Source organism: Quercus robur, chromosome 11 (assembly GCF_932294415.1).
Source record: "Quercus robur chromosome 11, dhQueRobu3.1, whole genome shotgun sequence".
Taxonomy (NCBI): Eukaryota; Viridiplantae; Streptophyta; class Magnoliopsida; order Fagales; family Fagaceae; genus Quercus; species Quercus robur.
The window spans coordinates 27,662,894-27,685,634 of record NC_065544.1 but is presented as its reverse complement, the minus strand read 5'-3'; the positions used below and the strand labels follow the sequence as shown (position 1 = coordinate 27,685,634).

The 22,741-nt window shown below is 35.2% G+C and overlaps 2 protein-coding genes, 1 long non-coding RNA gene and 1 other non-coding gene across 4 annotated transcripts; 2 read left to right on the top strand and 2 right to left on the bottom strand.

The window, feature by feature from the left end:
• The first annotated feature begins 6,359 nt into the window (after positions 1–6,359).
• Positions 6,360–7,216, top strand: LOC126705850 (uncharacterized). Its single transcript, XR_007648441.1, has 2 exons — positions 6,360–6,728; positions 6,947–7,216. It is a non-coding gene; the product is annotated as an uncharacterized LOC126705850 (long non-coding RNA).
• A 1,745-nt stretch (positions 7,217–8,961) lies between these two features.
• LOC126705759 (malate dehydrogenase, glyoxysomal) lies at positions 8,962–13,201 on the top strand. The gene is made up of 9 exons (XM_050404951.1): positions 8,962–9,132; positions 9,598–9,813; positions 10,118–10,432; positions 11,258–11,347; positions 11,469–11,552; positions 12,399–12,434; positions 12,532–12,621; positions 12,730–12,824; positions 12,932–13,201. Exons 1-9 carry the CDS (start codon positions 9,061–9,063, stop codon positions 13,002–13,004), a joined length of 1,071 nt encoding a protein of 356 aa, XP_050260908.1. The 5' UTR covers positions 8,962–9,060; the 3' UTR covers positions 13,005–13,201.
• Positions 13,202–14,119: 918 nt separating this feature from the next.
• On the bottom strand, positions 14,120–17,045 carry LOC126705715 (uncharacterized). The gene is made up of 3 exons (XM_050404878.1): positions 16,841–17,045; positions 15,992–16,315; positions 14,120–15,143 (listed from the first exon to the last, which is right to left on the bottom strand). The coding sequence occupies exons 1-3, from the start codon at positions 16,982–16,984 to the stop codon at positions 14,334–14,336; spliced, it is 1,278 nt and encodes a 425-aa protein (XP_050260835.1). The 5' UTR covers positions 16,985–17,045; the 3' UTR covers positions 14,120–14,333.
• Positions 17,046–17,418: 373 nt separating this feature from the next.
• TRNAV-AAC (transfer RNA valine (anticodon AAC)) lies at positions 17,419–17,492 on the bottom strand. The gene has a single exon. It is a non-coding gene; the product is annotated as a tRNA-Val (tRNA).
• Positions 17,493–22,741: the final 5,249 nt, after the last annotated feature.

Sequence of the window (22,741 nt, the reverse complement as noted above, 5' to 3'; positions counted from 1 at the left end):
CAAAGAATACACAAATGAGATGAGGAATATGAGTAATTCAAAAAATTTGTAAATGCTTAAAACAATTACTCGAGCATCTAAAAATATCATATAATAAAGACATAACAATTTACTGCTAAAACTATATTAAAACTATTAAGGAAATATATAAAAATGAAGACAGAACAACAGTATAAAGAAGTTTTCCAATAATGAAATATATAAAAAATGAACTGCGTAATCGAATGAAAGATCAGTGAATAAATGATTGTTTGGCTATGTACATTGAAAAAGAAATATAGCTTGCAACGTTGATAAAGAGACTATCATATAACAATTTCAAAATATGAAAACTCTTAAAAGAAAACTATAAAAATTTATGTATTTGCATTTTTTTTTGGGGTTAATGTAAGTCTTTTTATTAGATTTTTTTTTAATTAAAATTTTTTTAAGGACCACCTAGAAAAATATTCCTAAAACTGTAATTGGTTTCGAGTGACTATGAACAATTAGATCTTAGCTTCTGAGATCATAGTTATAATTAGTGAAAGTTGTACCATTTGATTATATTATTTAGAATTAGTAAATAACAGTCTCCACTAAATAAAACCCTATTCTTTTTTCTTTTTTTTCTTTTTCTTTTTTTGGCTAAGTAATGAAACCCTGCTAGCCTATTCTAGTTGTATACAAAGTACAAAAACTTCTTAAATAAGCAAATCCAAATTTTAACAGTGGTTTATATGCAGGCTTCCCCCCCCCCCCCCCTCTCCCCCTAGTTGTACACAAGAAAAGCTTCTTCTAAACAATCAATGACATTTCCAAATTCACTTTTTTTTTTTTTTTTTTTTTTTTCAAGTTGGATCTTGATATATATATATATATATATATATATATATATAAATTGGGTCTTGATATTTGGAATTGAAAGACAAAGATTGTTACTTTTTAATTTTATTTTTATTTTTATAAACAACAAAGATTATTACTTAATGAAGATAACATAAATTGTTATTGAATACATGTCAAGGAAGGGCACATCTGAGAAATAAATGTAAAATATAGGGGTAAAATGGGGAAAAAAACTATGTAACAGAGAGTTGTTAGTTTTGAATGATACTTAAAAAAATCCATCTGCTCTGTTTTGGTCTCTCCAACTCAGAGATGGACAATGCAGCCCCAACTCTCAACTAGCCTTTGCATTTACAATTTGTGATTTAATTTCCTCTCCTCTCCACTCAAGAACCCTATACATTACATTAAAATGTTTTTTTAATTAACATAAATACACTCATATTTGGGGTTGGGCTATAGCAACGTTTTACAAACGCCACTATAGTCCCTTGCAAGAAAAAGGGCCTATAGTGGCATTTATTAAACGCTGCTATGGGTCCCTCAATTCTTTTTTTTTTTTTTTTTTCTTTTTTTGGGATGGACTATAGCAGAAAAGGCTTATGGTGGCGTTTATTAAACACTGCTATAAGTCCCTTTTTAAATATTTTGTTTTTCTCGATTGGCTTTTAAAAAAAAAAAATTAAATGGACCTATAATGGTGTTTTTAAAACGCTGCTATAGGCCCCTTGAAATGCTACTATAGGTTCAAAGTTTAAAAACCTCACTATAGAGCCCCTGAATGTGGCTATAGATATGCCTATAGCAGCATTTTTTGAAAACGCCACTATAGGGTACCTATAGTGGCGTTTTTTGTGAATGCCACTAAAAAAACATTGCCATCGGCAACTTTCTTTTTTTGTAGTTCTTCCCAAATACAAACTAGCTATTAGTTTTGAGAGTTTGGCTTTTGAATGCTTTGCTCCCTATTTTTGTTATCTCCGACTTATAGACAAAGAGACTTGACTGACTAAAACCCAACGCAAACCCAACTTTCTCAAATCAACTAGCCGTTACTTTTAGTGTTTGGGTTTTGAATTATGAATCACTCTCAGACTTGGAGATGGAGAGACCGACTCTCTATAGGTCCCTCACTTTTTTTTTTTAAATGTTGGGCTATAGCAGCGTTTTACAAACGCCACTATAGGCCCTTGTAAGGCAAAGGGCCTATAGTGGCATTTATTAAACGTTTCTATAGGTCCCTCAATTTTTTTGGGGAGTTGAGCTATAGTAGTGTTTAACAAATGCCATTGTAGGTCCTAAGACAAGGACCTATAGTAGGCCTCTTATTTTATTTTATTTTTTGGGTTCGGCTATAGTATCGTTTTACAAACGCCACTATAGGCCCTAGTAAGACAAGGGGCCTATAGTGGTGTTTATTAAACACTGCTATAGGTCCTTTTTAAATATTTTGTTTTTCTCGGTTGGCTTTTAAATTTTTTTTTTTTTAAATGGACCTATAGTGGCATTTTTAAAACGTTGTTATAGGACCTTTGAAATGCTGCTAAAGGCTTAGTATTTTAAAACGCCACTTTAGGGCCCTCTGAACATGGCTATAGATATGCCTATCAAAGCGTTTTTTCAAACGCCACTATAGGGTACCTATAATGGCATTTTTTTTTTTGTGAATGCCACTAAAAAAACACTGCTATAGGCAACTTTTTTTTTTGTAGTGCTTCCCAAATACAAACTAGCCATTGGTTTTGAGGGTTTGGGTTTTGAATGCTCTACTCTCTATTTTTGTTATCTCCGACTCAGAGATATAGAGACTTGATTGACTTAAACCCAATGCAACCCCAACTCTCTTAAATCAACTAGCCGTTACTTTTAGTGTTTGGGTTTTGAATTATGAATCACTCTCAGACTCAGAGACGGAGAGACCGACTCTCTTTTTGTTCTCAAACTCAAAGACAAAGAGGCTTACTTGAACCCAAAGCAACCCCAACTCTCTCAACAATTTGTGATTTACTCTAACTCTACTCCACCCCACAATCTTATACATTACATTACAACGTTTTTAATTAAAATAAAATAACTACATAAATTTATCACTATCACACTCATATTTCCATAACCAACAATAAACCTTCTCTTTCTCTGTGTCTAGTTTTATCTCTTAAACTCACAGAGAATTCATCAAACCAAAAACCCACTTTGTAGCCCACAATTGCTTTCTGTTTCTGAGTGGAGAAACATAAATTAAGAAATCTTAGAGGCCAATTCAACTTAATCCAATGACAAGAATTGAATATTTTGGGTCTCTCTCGTCTCTACTTTTTGTTTGATGTTTTATCTATGTAACTCACAGAGAAGTGATCAAGAAAGAAGATCAAAATGACAGTGACTAGTCCCGGTTCGCGTCCTTCTACCCCTTGTGAGTGTGAATCATTCAATGCATTGAAAAAAGAGTGCACCAAAGATTTAGTAGAGAATGGAAAACAAGTGGTGGACTTGGACTTGCTCACTCTATGTGTCTTGAAGGACTTGAATCAATTCCTCGCTAAAAAACCTTCTCTGCCACTGCCTTCAGAAGAGAAGAACCTCCATTATTGTTTCAAACCCCTTGGGGCTCCTCCTATAGAAAAAGATTGAATCTTGGCTCGTCTAAGTCTCATTCCCATTCCCAATTGCCAAATTTCAACGTCAAAAGGAAGAGGTTTTCTCAACCCATTGGCACTGTGGATTCAGAATTGAATGCTTTGCCACTACAAGAACCAAAACCAGAGGGTTGTACTACACCAAAGATCATACTAAGCCTCAAAATAATCCCACCCAAGAAATCCCATTTGGGAATCTCTGCTACTTCATCCATTGTTGTTCCCAACCACTCTGAATCTACACTTCTATCTATGGAAAAGTCTCCTAAACCCACACCTAGAGTAATTGATGGCCTCAATTGTCAAGATTTTGTTGGTAAACATGGTTTTGCATCTCATACAAAAATACGCAGTGGAAATAAATGGATCTACTTCATTCATGTGAGATAACATGGAACATCTATATTTTAGAAACAAGAATAGGAAGACGTACCTTGATGCAGTGAAATTCAAAACAAACAAAGATTGAACTTGGGAAGAATTTCAGTCTTCACCCCAATTCCACATGTGCCTAAGATGTATGGTCTCTCAATCAGTTCTATATGTACTTGTTCAAGAGAATAAGAGAGTATCTTGAGAAATCTTTATGTTTCTCTTTTAATCATACGTATATCTCTTTAAATAAATAACTGATTATCTAATTGGGTTAGCCTTTTGGGCTAGCCCAATTAGGCTTTAGTGTGTGGCTCAAAGTGAGACTAAAAGGGACAAATAAAGCTCTAACTCCAATGTGCTTTAGGCTTATCTGTCAACTCTTGACAAGCCTAAAGTTACCATTAATTATATTTAATACCACTATATAATTATAATTTCACTCTATGCTTAATTAATAAATTATATCCTAAGATTTTATTATCTAAACATTTAACCCCTTCATGAAAATATTTAAAGTAATAAAAAATCATAATATATAACTGTTACTTTAAATGTTACTACCTCTTGATCCTTGAGTATCCAGTTTAATCCTTTAAGTTATTCATATATGTTTATGAAAAGCAAGGTCATAAAATATAAACTTTAGTAACTCTTTACTAAAGTTGTTAGGCCTAACACTCTAAATAACCAAACTCATTAAACTTATCTCAAGAGAATATTTTATATCTCTATAAAGAGATTATGAATTCCATCTTGGGAATAATGTGTTCCTTCAGCACTATGTGTGGTTACCCAACATACTGAGATTTTGACCGTTAGATTAGATCACACTCCTAATATATCAAAGTAACCTACATTTCATGATCGGTTTATCTATTCTCTTAGGATTGAGAGTTTATGTAAATAAAAGTCATGAGATTTATTATTCATTGGACAATCATTAATAGAATAATAAATCTCACAGTGGTCCAGTTCAATATGTCTTATACACTTAAAACATATTAACATATTAACTAGAAGCCTTCACTTCCATGATCGAGACAAATCATCTTAGTTGACATGTTATATAGTCTTTGCAAATGAAATGCCCAATTTCATCACCGACTACAAACTAAGATTCCGAGTTTACAAAGAACTTGTGATTTACATCTTCTATGACAAAATCACATATTATGCATCTCAAGGACTATATGATAATGTTCAAATATTCATGTCGCTATCATTTTAGATGATAAAACAACTTTATTACTTATAACATAATGTCATACATAGCATTATACAATAGGATTTTAGGGCACCAATCCTAATAGGTTTGAAGCTTGTTAGCCAGAAGCAAAGAAAAGCCACCAATGAAGCCCAAATTGAACCCAACCCATCCACTCTCAAACCCATCACCAAAACTACATCAAAATCTCCAAAATATCATTGACATAATGGGTGTAACCCAACTGGTTTTGGTCATACAAAAACCTCTCACTAAGACTGACCTAAACTGACATAACAGTCAGTTGTCCATGCCTTTAAGCCAAATCAATGGTAGTTTCTTGAGAGAGGCAGAAAGAGAATATCTGGATCAACAACAAGCAATGGAAGTCCCCTTCATGGAACCCTCCAGTAAGGTAAATTAGATCGTTTTAAGGAAATGGGACATGCCCAAGGAGTCAAGAAAGAAATGCTCGTGCTATATGCTAATAAAATCTTGGAATAAGGTGGTGAAAAAAAATAATCTTGGCAAAAAGCTTAACCAAGTGATCCAAATTTGGTCTTTTAAAGTAGGTAATGAAGATCAACTCTGGCTAGCTCTTGTTGTGGTCAACAAAGGAGGTAATAAATGTAGTAGCAGTGGCAATGATAGAGCAAGTAGCAGTAGCCAAGGAAGAGAAGGGGTATATAGTATTGTTAGTAGCAGAGTTAGAGATGCTAAAAATATAGATATGAAATCAACTCCTTAGAGTCCCATCAAAATGACACTAATTTTTGCCTTTTCATTTGATCATTTTACTTTAAATTAGATATTTTGTTTAGAATTTATTAGAGAGCATGTCAATATGTTATTTCTCATGACCTATTGTTTATTTTTTAAATTTTTGGATGGGGATCTATTGTCAATTAATGTAAAAGTCTATTCATTGAAATTTTGGTTAATGAAGTTCCTAGAATGAAACTGAACCACATTTTGATACACAATTAATGAGAGTTGAAAGCTGAAGAATACGACTGATTGACAAAAGACATATATTAAAAACTATAGTTGTGCCAAACCCACAATAGTTTTAACAATTTGGGGTTTAGTTTGTCATCATATATTTTAAGAGAAATTACACTTTGCTACTCTAAACTATACACCAAATTATACTTTGCACCCTAAACTATTCGAATGCACACTTTGCATCCTAAACTATCACACCCATCACACTTTGCACCTTGGTGTTATTTTTGCCATGATGATTAATGGACTCTTACTGCATGCGACAAACACATGCTTCGAGCTTAGGTGGAACAAACTTAAAAGACCGAACACCCTTCCTCAAAATCAATTAAAACAAAAGCCAATTTTTTTCACATCTCTCTCCCTATCTCTTGTGTGTGCAGCCTCTCCCACAAATCTAGATTTTTATAAACCCTAAATCCCTAATTCGAAAATTGCTTTGGCTCCACCATCCCTCCACCACCGCATGGAAACTGATGAGATATCACTTTATGGGGAAGGTAACATCATCTACACATCTCCTCTTCCAATCAAAGCTCCTCTGTTTCTTTGTTTTACATCTTCACCACTCTCTTTCTCGCTCTCTACACCTCTCTTTTCTTACCCTTCTTTCTATGGAGAACACAAGTATGCCCTCCCAACCCATCGTTCCACTTGCTCTTCCTATGTCTTCTTCACAGGTATGTACTACCCTACCCTCCATTTTTTCCTTGAATTTTTGCATTCAATGATTGTAGTTTTTGTTTTGGGGTAATGAGTTTTGTTTTGATTTTTTTTTTTTCCTATCAGTTGAATCTGTTTGAATTGTGCTCAATTCATGGAACACAATTCATAGAAAAAAATCTATTTTTTCTTGATATAACTGATACAAGTCTGTTTGAATTGTGTTCAAATTCAGATCAAGTTGAGATGGAAAACTGTAATGGAGTAGTTGTAGTCTCAACAATCTTCAATCACCAAGACAAAAGAGGGTACTTTTTGAAGAAGGCTGAAAGTGCTACTTGTTTTTGTTTTATTTTATTTGTCCCATATATGGGTGTTATGTGCAAATGAAGGACTTGATGATATTGTTGGAAGTGCATACTATGTTGCACCTGAAGTCCTATATACGTTGTATAGTCTACAAGCAAGAAAATAGAGATATGGAATCAACTCCTTATTAGAGTCTCATCAACATGACACTAATTTTGGCCTTTTTATTTGACCATTTTTCTTTTAATTAGATATATTGTTTAGAGTTTATTAGAGAACATGTCAATATGTTATAACTCATGACCTATAGTTTATTATTAATTTTTTTTTTGGATAGGGATCTATTGTCAATTAATGTTAAGAGTATGTTCATTGAAATTTTGATTAATGAGACTGGGCCACTTTTTTTTTTTTTTTTCGATAACTTGAGCCACATTTTGATACACAATGAATGAGTGTTGTATGTTAAAAACTATAGTTTTAACAATTAGGGATTCAACAATTATCAAGTAAATTGTTGCCTTCGAGTAAATACTAATCTGAGGTATGTGTGTAAGTGGGTTTGCAATTGGACCAAGTACTGGACTTGGAATTCTAAAGAAATTTCAACAAATTGGCTTTTAATTTTCGTAAGAGAAAATTTATATGCCCAGACCAATAATGAGTTGTACTAGCTGACCTTGTTTTTTGTTTCTCAAAAAAAAGAAAAGGTGACCTGATTTGTCAAAAAATATTTAAAATTTAAAATTTCGGCTCAGCTTGGCTAAGACCAGCCCATTTAATTAAAGAGAACATCAATTTTCACTCCCAGCCCATCAGTTTGTTATCATATATTTTAAACAATTACCAAATCAATTGTTGCCTTGGAGTAAATACTATACATAGGATTCAGCTAAATTTTTGCAGTACTAATTTGAGGTATATGTGTAAGTGGGTTTGCAATTGAACCAATTACTGGGTTTGGAATGCTAAAGAAATTTCAACAAATTGGGCTTGTAATTTTTGTAAGAGAAAATTTATAGGCCCAGCCCAGATCATTGTGGTGTGGTACTGTGCAAGAAAAGGCCTAATATATTATTTTTATAAGAAAAACTGAAAAGGCCTACTTTTTTTTTATAAGAAAAAAAAAAGGCCTAATTAATTGGCCACAGTGTCGATTGTTGTTGAGCCCCTACTTATTTAACATTTTTAATCTTGACATTCTTGTTCGTAAGTTCTAAATGTTAAAAATTCAAAATCACTCAAGTTGGGTTTTGGATACTTGAATTTGGATTTTGAATCAATGAATTTGAAATGTCTTGATTCCAAATCTTTATATTTGAAAATTCCTTATTTGAATGCAATTTATACTAATGAGGATTTTTATTTATTTAATTTTTTTTTTTATAATTTGATAATAGTGGTCAGGAGATTTAAACTTTGAATGTCTTTATTAAAAATACACAAGATGTCAATTAAAATACATGATTCTTGGCTATACATAGAAGGATTTGAAGTTATAAAATTTAAAATCTATTGAAATATAATTTCAGATCCTTTATTAGGCATCTAATTTTCTAAAATCTAAGTCCTTTGATTCTTTAAACTATCCAAACAAAGTATTTAGATTTTAATCACCTAAATCCAAATTTATAAGATCAAACAAATAAGAAATGACTGGGAATGTGTCCCTTTCTCCACCTTGACACATACAATGTCACTGTCTCACTGACATAACTAAGAGACATATTGGTTAACAATCAACATAGGAAAGAAACAAAGATGAGATGTAGATGAGTTCTTTGTAAAAAATTTCTGTGAGCCACAAGCATTTGAGGTCTTGGATAAGATAAGGAACCCGAAAATTAGTTTCCACTCAAAAAACTGAATTTTAAAAAGTTTTGGACATATATGTCAAGTTCTTGCCTCCCACTCTCCATTTACCATTTTTTCTCATTTATCTCTTTCTTTTCTTTTATAATTAAATTTATTTATACCTTTCACGTATTTTGTCATACTAATACACTTCAACACACACACACTCTCAAAAAGAGCATACAGATGGAGGCAAGTGCAGAGGTTAATCAGCGCATTGCTAGGATCACAGCTCATCTCCACCCTTCTAATCTTCAGGTCTGTCTTGGTGGTGTTACACTTAAAGAAGTCTTACTTGTGTAACTAAGCCATGGTGATCATCAAAGTTGCATGAGATTATTCTTTTCATCCACCATGTTATTATGATTTTGGCTAATGCCAAGGTTGCATCAAGTACTTGATAATAAACGAGAAGCCTCTATTGATTAAATTATATCTAAATAGAAATGCTCTCAATCTAATGAGCCCTTCAATTCAAATAATTGCTCTTCCTTACTATTGTGTATACTGATAGCCACCAAGGCTCATAACGAAAATCATCTCTGATAATTTTCTTCTTGCTGACCTCATTTGTTGTGCATTCATTTCTACGTACTTTCTGTATCAAAATCTAGTTATCTATATGATACATAATCTTCAACAAATTGAAATTGTGTCTCCTTTCATGCCTTCTGATGTTTGGAAATGAAATTGATGTGTTATGTGGATTATATGTAACAAAAGATGGAGGAAAATTCTAGTTTGAGGGCAGCAAATTGCCGAGCAAAAGGTGGGGCACCTGGGTTCAAAGTTGCAATCTTGGGTGCTGCTGGGGGCATTGGCCAACCTCTTGCTATGTTGATGAAGATAAATCCTCTAGTCTCGGTTCTTCATCTCTATGATGTTGTCAACTCGCCTGGTGTCACAGCTGATATTAGTCACATGGACACTGGTGCTGTGGTAATATTTCTTTATCATTGCTATTAAATATTCTTCTTCTTTTATATTGTTTCCCCTCCCTCTTATGCTGCAACTTTTTGTTACAATCAATAGTAAAATTGATTATTTTCTTGAAACTTTGATATTTACCTGATATTAAAACAATGAAATTTAGATTTCAACCATTTTTTTAAACTCTATTTCTAAGTTGGGGTTTTCAATCAAGGATCAATCGCATGAAAAATCTGGTGCTTATTTAAAATGCAGAACTAGAAAGTGTTGATCTATATGGACTTGGAAAGTAAATGTTATCTCTGGGTTCTAGGTGCGTGGTTTCTTAGGACAGCCACAGCTTGAGAGTGCTCTTACTGGCATGGACCTTGTAATCGTACCTGCTGGTGTGCCAAGGAAGCCTGGAATGACAAGGGATGACCTTTTCAACATCAATGCTGGAATTGTCAAGACCCTCTGTGAAGGCATTGCAAAGTGCTGCCCCAATGCTATTGTCAACTTGATCAGCAATCCAGTGAATTCCACTGTTCCAATTGCAGCTGAGGTTTTCAAGAAATCTGGCACTTACGACCCAAAGCGACTTCTGGGAGTTACAACGCTCGATGTTGTGCGAGCAAATACTTTTGTGGTATGTAACAATAGCTAGATATTTTTTATTTGTGCTCTACACAGTAAGGATTCTGTTAATTCTCATTTGACTTTAATATCTCGATTTGTTGTTCGTTAATAAAAATGACAATTGTCCAACAATAAATATCCTTCAATTGCAAATATTAGGCAAACATCAGGTAGTTTTATGAAGTAGTCAAATAAAAGACTGCTCCAAATGTGCAACACATATGCATAAAGTAATATATAAGTTAAGTATATCATGGATCCAATATGCAATGCTATTGAATATTGATTCTCTCTTCTTCGTCCCCTCTAGTGACAAGATGATCCATAGCATTACCTCTGCATTCCCATGCAAGATAATTGTCCATATTATTGTGGTGCTTGTTTTGAAATGTTGAGTAAATTCTAATTGTGGATCCTCCAATACGTTGCTCATGATTTTCTATTCTTAAATATCAAGTACAGAATCTCTTCTTAAATGATCAGTCATAAATAATCATATCAGAGTTCTCAGTCTTTCTTGTGATTCACTCTCATAGTTTTATTTTCATATTGATAACATAAGAATACATTTCCTTAGTAATCATTTGCAATTGATTGTATGACATAAGAAAATCCCTACATCATTTAATGCACATCTTCAACAATGGATTGCGAGATTTAAATATATAAAAAAAAAAAAAGAAAAAAAAAAGGATGAATTCTGCCAGAGCATGATAAATAATGGTAGTGCACTAGTGCTTACAGAGTGCCAAGTAAAAGCATATATGTTTAATTGATTTATGCTTTATTTTTGGATAATAAGCAGTATTTTATGCCATCCAATGATCTTTTACAGGCAGAGGTGCTGGGGCTTGATCCTAGGGAAGTTGATGTTCCAGTTGTTGGAGGTCATTCAGGAGTGACAATTTTGCCCCTTCTGTCACAGGTCTTATAGAAATGAATTTTCAACTTCATCAATTTCAGATTTGTTAATCCAGCCATCTAAGTAATGCATGTTATAATGTAATCAAAATTGTGAAATTAAAAAAGTAAACAAAAATTTTCAGGTTAAGCCTCCCTGCACTTTAACCAAAGAAGAATCTGAATACCTTACAAATCGCATTCAAAATGGTGGGACAGAAGTTGTTGAGGTAATGTCACTCAGTGCCTTTCATATAATGCGAATCAAATTGGAAAATGAAATATGATCAGATTATCATTGTAGATTCAAATGTTTTCTTGTATTCCTTGCTCACGTATCCATTGGCTAATGTCTTCTTTAATGCAACTGGAAAGGCAAAGTTTTGGCATACAATTTCATGCAAGCATGTACCTCTATCAACTTGGTTATTTATCAGGCCCAAGCAATACATATGCAAAATCATCACTCACATTTTAATAGGATGTTTTGAAATGTTGGTGGAAGCTTATTGCTCTCAAGTGAATTAAGTTCAGAGAGGAAGAGGAAATAGGTAATACTTATAACTGGGGCTTGGGGGGAAGAGCAAATGGTGATGAATTCATAGAGCTACCTATTGCAGACTGTCTTTTATACTTTATTGATGAAATCTTTGACTTTAACCCAGACAGAGTTAGAAGCTTCAAAACTTCTGTACCATAAAATATCTTTATGGGTTATGGTTACAAGATTTTGGACAATTTCCTACAAAATAATTAATATTTCTTCATTTGGCTAGCAATGAGACTGTAATCTTGACGTATGTTTTTATCTAATTCCTTCTCTAGTTAGCTGGTATGGTTGCTTCAGTCATCTGATACACTGATACACCTATTGACCAGAGGCAAGATGCCTAGACAAATTGCAACATAGGACCAAAAACCAACCTAGTTTGCACTTTTCTGATACCAGATTTTCTCAAGAAAATTGTACTCTCTCTCTCTAGGTTAATTATGCTTTAAACTATTTTCACTACTTCTGCATTTGCTAATATCAATTAATTAAATCATAGTTTTTATGGTTTTTTCATGTTACTTAGGCGAAAGCTGGGGCTGGTTCTGCAACGCTGTCAATGGTAATATTTTGTTCATTTTGTGACCTTCTAGACATAGAGCTTCAAATATTTATTCAAGCAAATAAGGAAAACTAATATCAGCAAGTACATTGTATAGGCATATGCGGCCGTTAAATTTGCAGATGCATGCCTTCGAGGTTTGAGAGGAGATGCAGGTGTCGTGGAATGTGCCTTTGTAGCTTCTCAGGTGCCTTGTTCAAGCTGATTTTTTCTTTATTAAGGATCTTGGATTTTTATTTGAATTCCAAAACTCATTTATAAAGCATGCCTTTTTTTGCCAAAATGTTGATAATAGGTGACAGAACTTCCTTTCTTTGCATCCAAGGTACGACTTGGTCGTATTGGAGCTGAAGAGATTTACCAACTGGGACCTCTAAATGAGTATGAGAGGTATGATGATATGCATTTATTACCACTACATGATTATTTTCTCTATTGGAAACTAAGTATAAAGCAAGACAAAATATAATCTACTTTCCTCATGATTCTTTTGACAGAGTTGGATTGGAGAAAGCAAAGAAAGAGTTAGCCGGAAGCATCCAAAAGGGCATTTCCTTTATTTGGAAATAACTGCTGAGAAGATGCTAATCACAATCTTATCATCTCCTTAAAGGCTCTGTATATTTTTGTTTACTATCTTAAATTCCCTCAGTCTTAGTAATCTCCTATTGTATCCCGAACCAGTTGGAAATTTCCCTCAAACTATCTTTCGATCCCCAATCTCTTGGGTTGAGTTGCAGCAATTTAACAAAGGGATGTTCAGGGCATTTAATGGACTCTGCATAGATTTGGTTGCCTTAACATGCAAACAATGCAATTCCATCTGATAATCTTTCTTGCGGAACTAGAATGTGCTTACTTTAGAAAAGTATAGAAAACAAATAATGTGTAGTCATCCAAAAGACATTACGGGTGTGGTTCCCAGAACACCCTCAAACAAATAAGGTATGAGAGCAAGAGCAATATCATTTGTCAAAAATATGAAGACATTACAATACAAGGTATTGTTCTGTTAGTGAGGACAACTCTTTATTTTCAATAATATGGAAAGGATTCTATTATAGAGCGTACGTTTTTGGTATATTATACGGAGTAATAGTTATTAAAATGTAATAAGAATTGTTTTCAAAAAAAAAAAAAAAATGTAATAAGAATTAGTATTACAAGTGATACAAAGAGCTAGAATGACAACTATTTCTATTCATTCTTTTGGTAATAACTAATAACACAGGAATAGAAAACTGAATCAATGTTAAGATAGTGGAATCACATCATATTTTAGTCAAATTTCTTAAAATACCGTTTTAAAATAAAAAATAGATTTACACTTTTATAGTGAGTTTTGCTTAAAATATCAAGTACAAATTGAAAAAAAAAATTATATAACTAGTATTATTTTTATAACTAAACAACTCCTAAGAAATAACTATTCCATAACAAGGTTCATTACTGTCATTATTGCGTATTAAACCTGCTTTTTTTTTCTTTTTTTTTGGGTCCTCCCTCTACTCCTAAGTCGTGTTGTCAAATGCTACCGTGCGTCTTATTGTTGCATTAATTTCATGAATTGACAGAAGTGTTATTAGGACCATAACAAAATGAAGATTGCAACAATATATAATTCTCAAGAAAAAAGAGCCGATGTTCTGCCATCCTGAAAAGGATATGGAAAAGTCACACAATCATAAGGCAAGTAGATAGTCTTTATTACGAGAATTTGTACAGTTAATAATAGCACCGCTTTTTAACTCATCAAATATAACCCAAAAAAAAAAAAAAAATGCAAAAGAAAACGAGGATTTCTTCTGTACACTTTGCGCTGGTAACCTTTTTTTTTTTTTTTTTGATAGGTACACTTTGCTCTGGTAACTTTAATCAAAATTAAATCCCTTCAACAATTTACAAGGTGAGGGGGTTGGAGGGAGGGTGAATAATAGGGGCCTTAGACATTGTCACATTCCCCGCAGCCACATTTGGTGCCACCGTGTCCTCCACAATAACAGGGTTAACTTGCATGACTCTCTCTGGCACAATCTTCTCACCATCGACCTTTGCCAAAACTTCAAAATGCATTCTCACATTCTCTGGCTTTGTCCTCCACGCAGGAAAACCCTCAAAATCAATCCCATCTCCTTCTTTCAACTTCTTCTCAACCCCAAAACCTATCTTTAGAAATGTCTGAGCTGACACGTCTGCCTTCAACAACTTGAAGGAACCTTTCTTGTTAGCCTTAGGACCCAGCACCGAAGAGAGCAGTGTCTCAAAACCAAGCAAGTTTGAGTTTGAGCCATTGACTGAAGGAAGAGGCCACATTGTGGTGAACTGACTTGGCGTCAAGAGTGTGGTGGCATCTTCTTGAAGATCAATAGTGGAGAGGGCCTTTGATGTTGAGGATAACTCCACAAGCCCTGGTGCAAGGCGCTTAAGCTTCAGCCTGTTGGTGGAAGAGGGTGAAGATGAGGTGGGGGCTGTGAGGGAGGTAGGACCAACAATGCGAAGTGAGAGGAGTGAAGCACCTTGAGTACGGGAAGCATGGCGGAGCTGTTCAGCCAGGGTTAATAGACCAGATGCAAATCCATTTTGGGATCGGTTTAAGGGGAGTGGGAATTCAAGTGGGTGGCGTAGGCTAACTGATCTGGCACCCTTGACAGTAACAACGGCACCATCTGCTAACATCACTTTCTTCAAGACACCAGCATCCACATCATGCTGCACAATCAAGATAACAACAAAATGAATGACGAAATTTCAAAGATCACAGCAGTGGCCCTCTTATCAGATCCTAAAATGAACACGCAGTGGGTTTGTTACCCTATGACCATGGTGTTAAAGGAAAACCACATATAAACAACTGGATGTCAACCTAAAGAAACCAACTCAAAACCAGTATGTTTTCCCTTTGATAATCGTTTTTCCATTCTTTTTTTTTTTCATCTGAAAATTGTAATATCGTGTGTAAACAGTATATACAGTTTCCCAAGTATTAGAAGATTTCAAAGGTTTTGCTCCGTGAAATCATTAATATCCAAAATCTCAAACAATAGACATTACAATCCCCTAGACAATATACATGCCAGCAACTCAGAAAATCTTGGATGGAAATTAGATTCATATAGCAAATACTCACAACTGGTATGAATTTCTACACACCAACACACAACACTGTTTCAAATCCATCTTCTTGGGTATATCAAACCCACTTGCAAGACTCAAAATATGAACTGAACAAGTTTGAGCAAACGTTCGATTTACATTTGTGGACACAAAATCTCTACATTATCCACAAACTCTAAACAAAGATAAAGCTTATTAGTTACTAGTTACTACTATCCCATTCCACCCACATGTTTATATAATCCATTGGATTGCCTCAAGGCCATAAATATCGAATCCTTTAACACCAAATTTTCATATAGATTCAAAAAATTCACCAAATTCCACGCCCAAAAAACCTACAAACCATCCCAAATATGATTCATCTAATTCTAGCAAACAACAAATGCACAGATTGAGACAAAATATAATAGGAAATAAAAAAATAAAAATAAAAAACTCACTGGAAGAGAGATGCGCATATCTTTGGCATCCTGAATCCAAAGCTCCATGGGTCCAGCCAACTGAAACGGAGCTAGAACCGGCAAGCTGGGATCCGATTTGCCCTTCTCAACCAACCCATTGTCCACTCGGAAAATAGGCAAATCCACATATTCCCAGCGGTTAACATCCTCCAAAAGCTTGAAGGGAAGGACCTTATTGTCGATTTCCACATCGAATTCATACGCCACTGAATGCCCCACTTGGGCATCCCTCAGATCAAACCCTGATACCTTGAAATCATCCGCTTGAAACCCTAATCCTTTCACTATCGCTTCCTTCAGATCCTATACATTAAAAATTTACAATAATCAATCTTCCCTGTTGGTTAGCTGAGTTTTTTTTTTTTTTTTTGGGGGGGGGGGGGTTTTCAATCGAGTTCTTCACAGTTAACAGCGTTTGGTTAACGAGAAAACGAAGAAAAATAAATTTTAAATGTAACAATTGAAACCAGATCATTCCCTAGAAACCCCAAATCATGAACCAGAAATTTTTATTCCCAAAATTTCTTCTGCTAACAAAAATACAATAATCAATATCTTATTTCATTAAAATTGTCAAACTCAGGATTTTGAAGCTTCCCTGATTGCTAGATGAAGGTTTTGAATCGAATGCTGACCGCGTTTAGTTAACGAGAAAAAAAAAATAAAAATAAAAAAAACTAATCATGAATCAGAAAAAAATATAATTTTCCCAAATTTGATTTTCCTCTTAATTTTCTGAGCAACCAAACAGGAAAACCAAAACCCTAAGGAAAAAAAAAAAAAAAAAAAAAAAAACTGAATTTGCAATAGAATAAGTAAGAAACTTACAGAGATGGCTTTGGGGTAGGGAGGATTGAAATCTGAGGAAGAAGAAGAGGAAAACAGAGGCGTAGACGACGACGTTTGGATCGCGATGAGGAAAAATAATAAGAACACGGATTTGCATTGCAGAGAGACAGGTTTCAGAGCCATTGGGTTGATTTTGATTTTGATTTTGGATTATGGATTTTGATTTGTACAATACAGAATAAAAGAGGTTGTTTTTAATGTGTGGGCTGTTATAAAAAGAGCGGTTGGGGTTAATTTGGGAAAGTTTGGTATAAAAAAAAAAAAAAATGAGTGGTGGAGGAAAATTCTGGGAGTGGTGACTTGGAGGGTTTGGACCAATGGGAGAGGAGAAAGTGATCTGGAGAGGAATTTGATTGGTTGGGATTTGTTGGCGTTAACAGATTTGTGACGTGGAAGCAAGTCAATGCGGTCTCGGTGCTTGAATATAGGGAAGAAGATAAAATAGGATATAAATAATAATTTTTAAAAATAAAAAATAAAAACGTCGCCGTTTGGAGTTTTGATTTTTGTAAGGGAAATTTTAAAAAACTTTTTGTTTTGGATTGAAATAAAATCAATGGCGTCGCCCGGGTTCGAACCGGAGACCTTCAGTGTGTTAGACTGACGTGATAACCAACTACACCACGACACCACTTTTGTTTCTTTGGCTGAAATAAAATAATTTCTTCGTGTTATTTCCACACAATTAGGAATGTATATTATCATCATGTTATCGGCTTTGCTAAAAAAAAAGTTTATATTATGTTATCTCAAAAAGAGATAAGTGTATATTATGCTTTTTTTTTTTTTTTTTCACCATCAATTATGCATTTCTCTCTTCAATCAATAGAAACTCAATAAGGCTTTCCTACATAGATCGGGTGAAAATATTATTTTTTTGAAAAAGTAGTACAAATCATTTTCACTGGACAATCTGGACCAAATGGACTGGATCGAAAGAATAACTAGCATAATTGCTTTCCTATTGAGTCTCTAAACACCAGAGAAAGTAAACATTCATTTTATTATTATTATTATTATTATTATTATTATTAATAACTTTGTAGAAATTTGTGTTTCTATAGTCATTGTAATGCTTTTCTCATGATAATCCAACTGATGGACATCATGCAACACATCCAACCCCTTTCCCACACAATGAGCAGAACACTAAATCCTCTGATCCAACCACACCCTATGTGCCACTCCCAAATAGCCAACCTCTCATCCCACCTCCTGATTCTACTCTGCAACCAGAATTGGATCATACAAATTTGAACTCAGCTATCCACTCCCTCTCTTTAGGGAACAATCCAACCCCACCCATGCTCGTTAACTCCCCTACCTCATCCACTGAGTAACCCCAAAACAGAGGTACATGACCTATTTTGACTGTAGAGTAGAATTTGCATGCTTCGCAAATACATCCTCAGGAGCATGAGGATACCTCCACTTTCACCATGCAACCCCCGGGGCAGCGGCAGACAATTCTTCACTTCAATGGACATGGCTTGACGGACATGGACCTTTTCTTACGATAGGTGAATTGAGAAATAGTACAAGGCCTGATATGGACACAGAAAGTGATTCTAAAACAGCGCCATCATGTTCAATCTGGATAAGTTAAATCAGGATCGACCTGAGTGGGTATGTAGCATTACATGGCATGGAAGACAAATCCTAGACTCTACAGCCTCAATGGGAGATTCTGTGGTCCACGGTTTTGATAAAGATGGAATGAGGTTTGAATTGGGCAGCTCTAGTTCTGGGCCTAGGTTCCAAAGATCACAAGATGTGGACCAAGGTCAGTCAAAGGCTTTGCATGTCACAGATTTGTTGGTGATAGAAGCCTAAAGTCATACTGTTAACCTAGACACTGGTTTGGATAATTTTATCACCTTGGACCTGTGGGCCCAGGCCCAGGCCCACCATCCTCAATCTTAGCAAGTTCAGACCCAGGGTATATGCCTAGCTTATATTGCAATGAGTGGTTAGAGACTAAATGCAGTACATCAAGGAAGAGGCTTGGATCAGAATTAGGAAGGCTAGGCAGGAACATACGACAAAGGCTACTCTGTGGATTTTGTCCAAAGGAAGGTAACAATATATTCTCCCTTTACTATTGCATACAGGATGAGAATTTTTATCATAACAATCTCCTGGAAAATCCAATTGGGTGTTGGGAAGCTGGCCCTATTTAGCTTCCCTAACAGTCATGAGGATCCTAAGTTGGAACTGTAGAGGTTTGGGCAAGTCCTCTGTAGTTCTGCAATGTAAAAAAAAAAAGCCCAAGAACTCAAACCAGATATTATGTTCCTGATGGAAACTAAGTTAGCTGTAAATAAAGGGGAAAATGTGGGGGTAAAATGTGGTTTTTCTGATGGATGGGAAGTCCCAAGGGTAGGCTTGAGTGGTGGTCTTATTTTGGCATGGATGCCCAAGCAAAATCTTAGGGTGATCCATAGTTCTGAGCACCTCATTCACACTGATCTTTTAGATAATAAAGGTTGTCCCTTGTCTGTTACTTTTGTATATGGCCATCCTGAACATTCAAAGGGAGAAGCAGTTTGGCATCAACTAAAATCTCTTAAGTGTTGTGCTTATCCGAATTGGCTTTGTATTGGGGACTTTAACCAAGTCCTTAAGCAGGTTGAAAAATTTTCTTTTCATCAAGGTAGTCTTGTTGGTGATCCCCTTTCCAGTAGGTGATAGATGAATTAAAATTATGTGATCTTGCAGCTACTGGACAAAGGTTCACATGGATGAATAATAAGGAGGATGGGGATTTTGTCATGGAAAGACTTGACAGGGCTTTTGCTAGTGTATACTGGGTTAATAGTTACCCTTTATATTCTCTTAGAAATCTTCCTATAATTCGCTCTGATCATGGTCCAATCATTCTAGATTTGGAAGTTCAAGGCCCATTCAGGAAAAGACCCTTTAGATTTGAACAAATGTGGCTTACACATCCTAGGTGCAGAGAAATGGTTCAACAGGCTTGGGATGTGCAATCTCATGGCCCTAGGGCTATTAGGTTGAGAAACAATATTCTAAATGTGAAAAGGATAGCTTTGTAGTGGAATAGGGAGGTGTTTGGAAAGGTAGAGAATGGCATCAGGTTGAAACAAACTATCTTACAACAAATTCAAAATTCAATCAAATCTATGGATGATGTTCAGAAGGAGAAAAATCTTAGAGAGGAAATTAAGGTGTTGCTTGACAGGGAAGAATTTATGTGGGCTCAAAAGGCAAGGACCAAGTGGATTCTACAAAGGGATAGGAATACTAGATTTTTTCAAATTGTGGTCAAACAAAGAAGGGCTAGGAGTAGAATCTTTCAAATTAAGAATGATCAAGGCCTTCTTACTGACATACTAGAGGAGATTGAAAACATCCTCACTTCTCATTTTAGGAAAAGCTATGAGAACTATAACAATACCAGTGTAGATGATATCATCCATGAGCTTGAAAATCTACCTATTCTTCCCTTATCTGAGCAACAATGCAGCATGCTCAATAGGCCAATTTCTAATATAGAAATTGAGGAGACAGTTTTCTAATTAGGGCCTCATAAGGCCCCTGGACCTGATGGCATTCCTGCTTTTTTCTATCAGGAATTCTGGAGGTCAAGATTGATGTCATTAACACTGTTCAATCCTTCTTCCATTCAAGTTCTCTTTTTAAACCCCTTAACCATACTTTTATCACCCTTATTCCCAAAGTTGCATACCCTGATGAGGTTACACATTTCAGGCCTATTAGTCTTTGCAATGTGATTTATAAAGCCATATCTAAACTTCTAGTCAATAGATTCCCAAAGTTGCATACCCTGATGAGGTTACACATTTCAGGCCTATTAGTCTTTGCAATGTGATTTATAAAGCCATATCAAAACTTCTAGTCAATAGACTAAAGCCTATCATGGATGGCCTAATAACACCCTATCAAAATGCTTTCATTCAAGGAAGAAATATTTCAGATAATATTCTCTTAGCTCATGAAATTTTGAATGTCCTTAGGGAAAAAAAAGGAAGAAAATTCAGTTTTGATGCTTTAAAGATAGACATGAGTAAAGCCTATGATAGGGTAAATTGGAATTTTCTAAAAGCAGTGCTATCTGTGATGAAGTTTGAGTCAAAATGGATTAATTGGATTATGAAATGTGTGTCCTCTGTGTCATATACTTTACTTGTAAATGGGAACCTAACAACCCCTTTCATACCTGCACAAGGATTGAGGCAGGGGGACCCTTTATCCCCTTATCTTTTTCTTATGTGTGCAAACATCCTTTCCATTTTCTTTCTCCAAGCAGAAAGTTTAAATAGGATAAAAGGGGTAAAATTAGGGAGGAATGGGGTGTCTTTTACTCACTTGTTGTTTGTTGATGATTTCTTTTTATTCTTTAGGAAGGACAAGCACTCCTTAGAAAATATAATGAAAATCCTTGATTGGTATTGTAAGCTGTTGGGTCAGAAAATTAACTTGTCTAAATCTGACCTACATTGTTCTCCCAATATGCATGAGTTTGATCAGAATTCCTTAGCTAGAGTGCTACAAGTGAATCTTATCCAAAATCCTAGCAAATATCTTGGATTGGATTTCAAGCTAAGAGGGAATAGAGTTGCTGATTTCTAGTTTCTTATTCATAAACTCAACTCTAAATTGCAAGGATGGAAAGCAAAACTTCTATCTCAAGCAGGCAGAACAACCCTCATTTCATCAGTTTTACAATCCCTCCCTCTTTATACTTTCTCTTGTTTTAGGGTGCTTGAAAGTATATGCAACAAAATGGATTCCATTGTTAGGGCTTTTTGGTGGGGGCATGAGCCTGGAGAACATAAATTTCATCTTATCAAATGAGATCAACTCTGTCAGCCAAAGAGAAATGGTGGCTTAGGACTTAAGAAGTTTAGTCTAATGAATCGAGCTATGTTAGCCAAACAATATTGGAGAATCACTCAAAACTCTAATTCTCTTATAGCTAGAACTTTCAAAGCTAAGTATTTTCCTAGAGGGTCAGTGCAAGAGTGCAGTCCTAAGCCTCACCACTCCTAAATTTGGAAGAACATCATCAAATCTAACAACCCAAAGTTGAGGGAAGGGAAATGGAGGGTTGGAAGAGGATTTGATATTCCCCTCAACCATCAAAACTGGTTTGCCCAACAAAACACACAGTTAAACCATCCAGGCTTAGCTACATGAACTATTGGTGATTTAATTGATCATAGTTCACATTCTTGGAAGTGTGATTTAGTAAGATCCTTATATACCCTTGCTCAAGCTTCAAAAATTTTGCAAATTCCCTTATCCAGAATTGATGCTGTCCAAGACAAGCTTTGTTGGAAATACTCAAATGAAGGGCATTATGAGGTCAAATCTGCTTATCAGATTTTGGTTAAGGACTGCCCTGTCACACAAGGACCAACCTTGCAGCAAAAAGGGGTGTGGAATCTAATTTGGGGTGTGAAAGTCCCGCTGAAAATTAGTACTTTTGTGTGGAAGCTTATGCTTGACAGATTGCCAACCATGCTGAGCTTATTTAGTAGAGGGATTTCATCCCTAAATTTATGTCCTTTCTGCAATGAAGAGAGTGAGTCCACCACACACCTTTTTCTTTTATGTCCTCTCACAAGAGCTTGCTGGCATGGTTCAAGTTTGGCTGTTCATTCCTCTGACTTCACTAGCATAACTGTTCAACAATGGCTAACCTCCCTTCTGCTCAGACATAAAAAGAAGGAAGCACACTCAACGGAATATTTGCAAGCTGTTTTTACATATCTGTGGTCAATCTGGACTTATAGAAACAGGGTGGTTCATGAAGGAACAGATCCTAATCCTATGGATGTGATACTAACAGCACAAGCTTTATCTTGCAGGTACAAAGAGGCTTTCAATGACCAA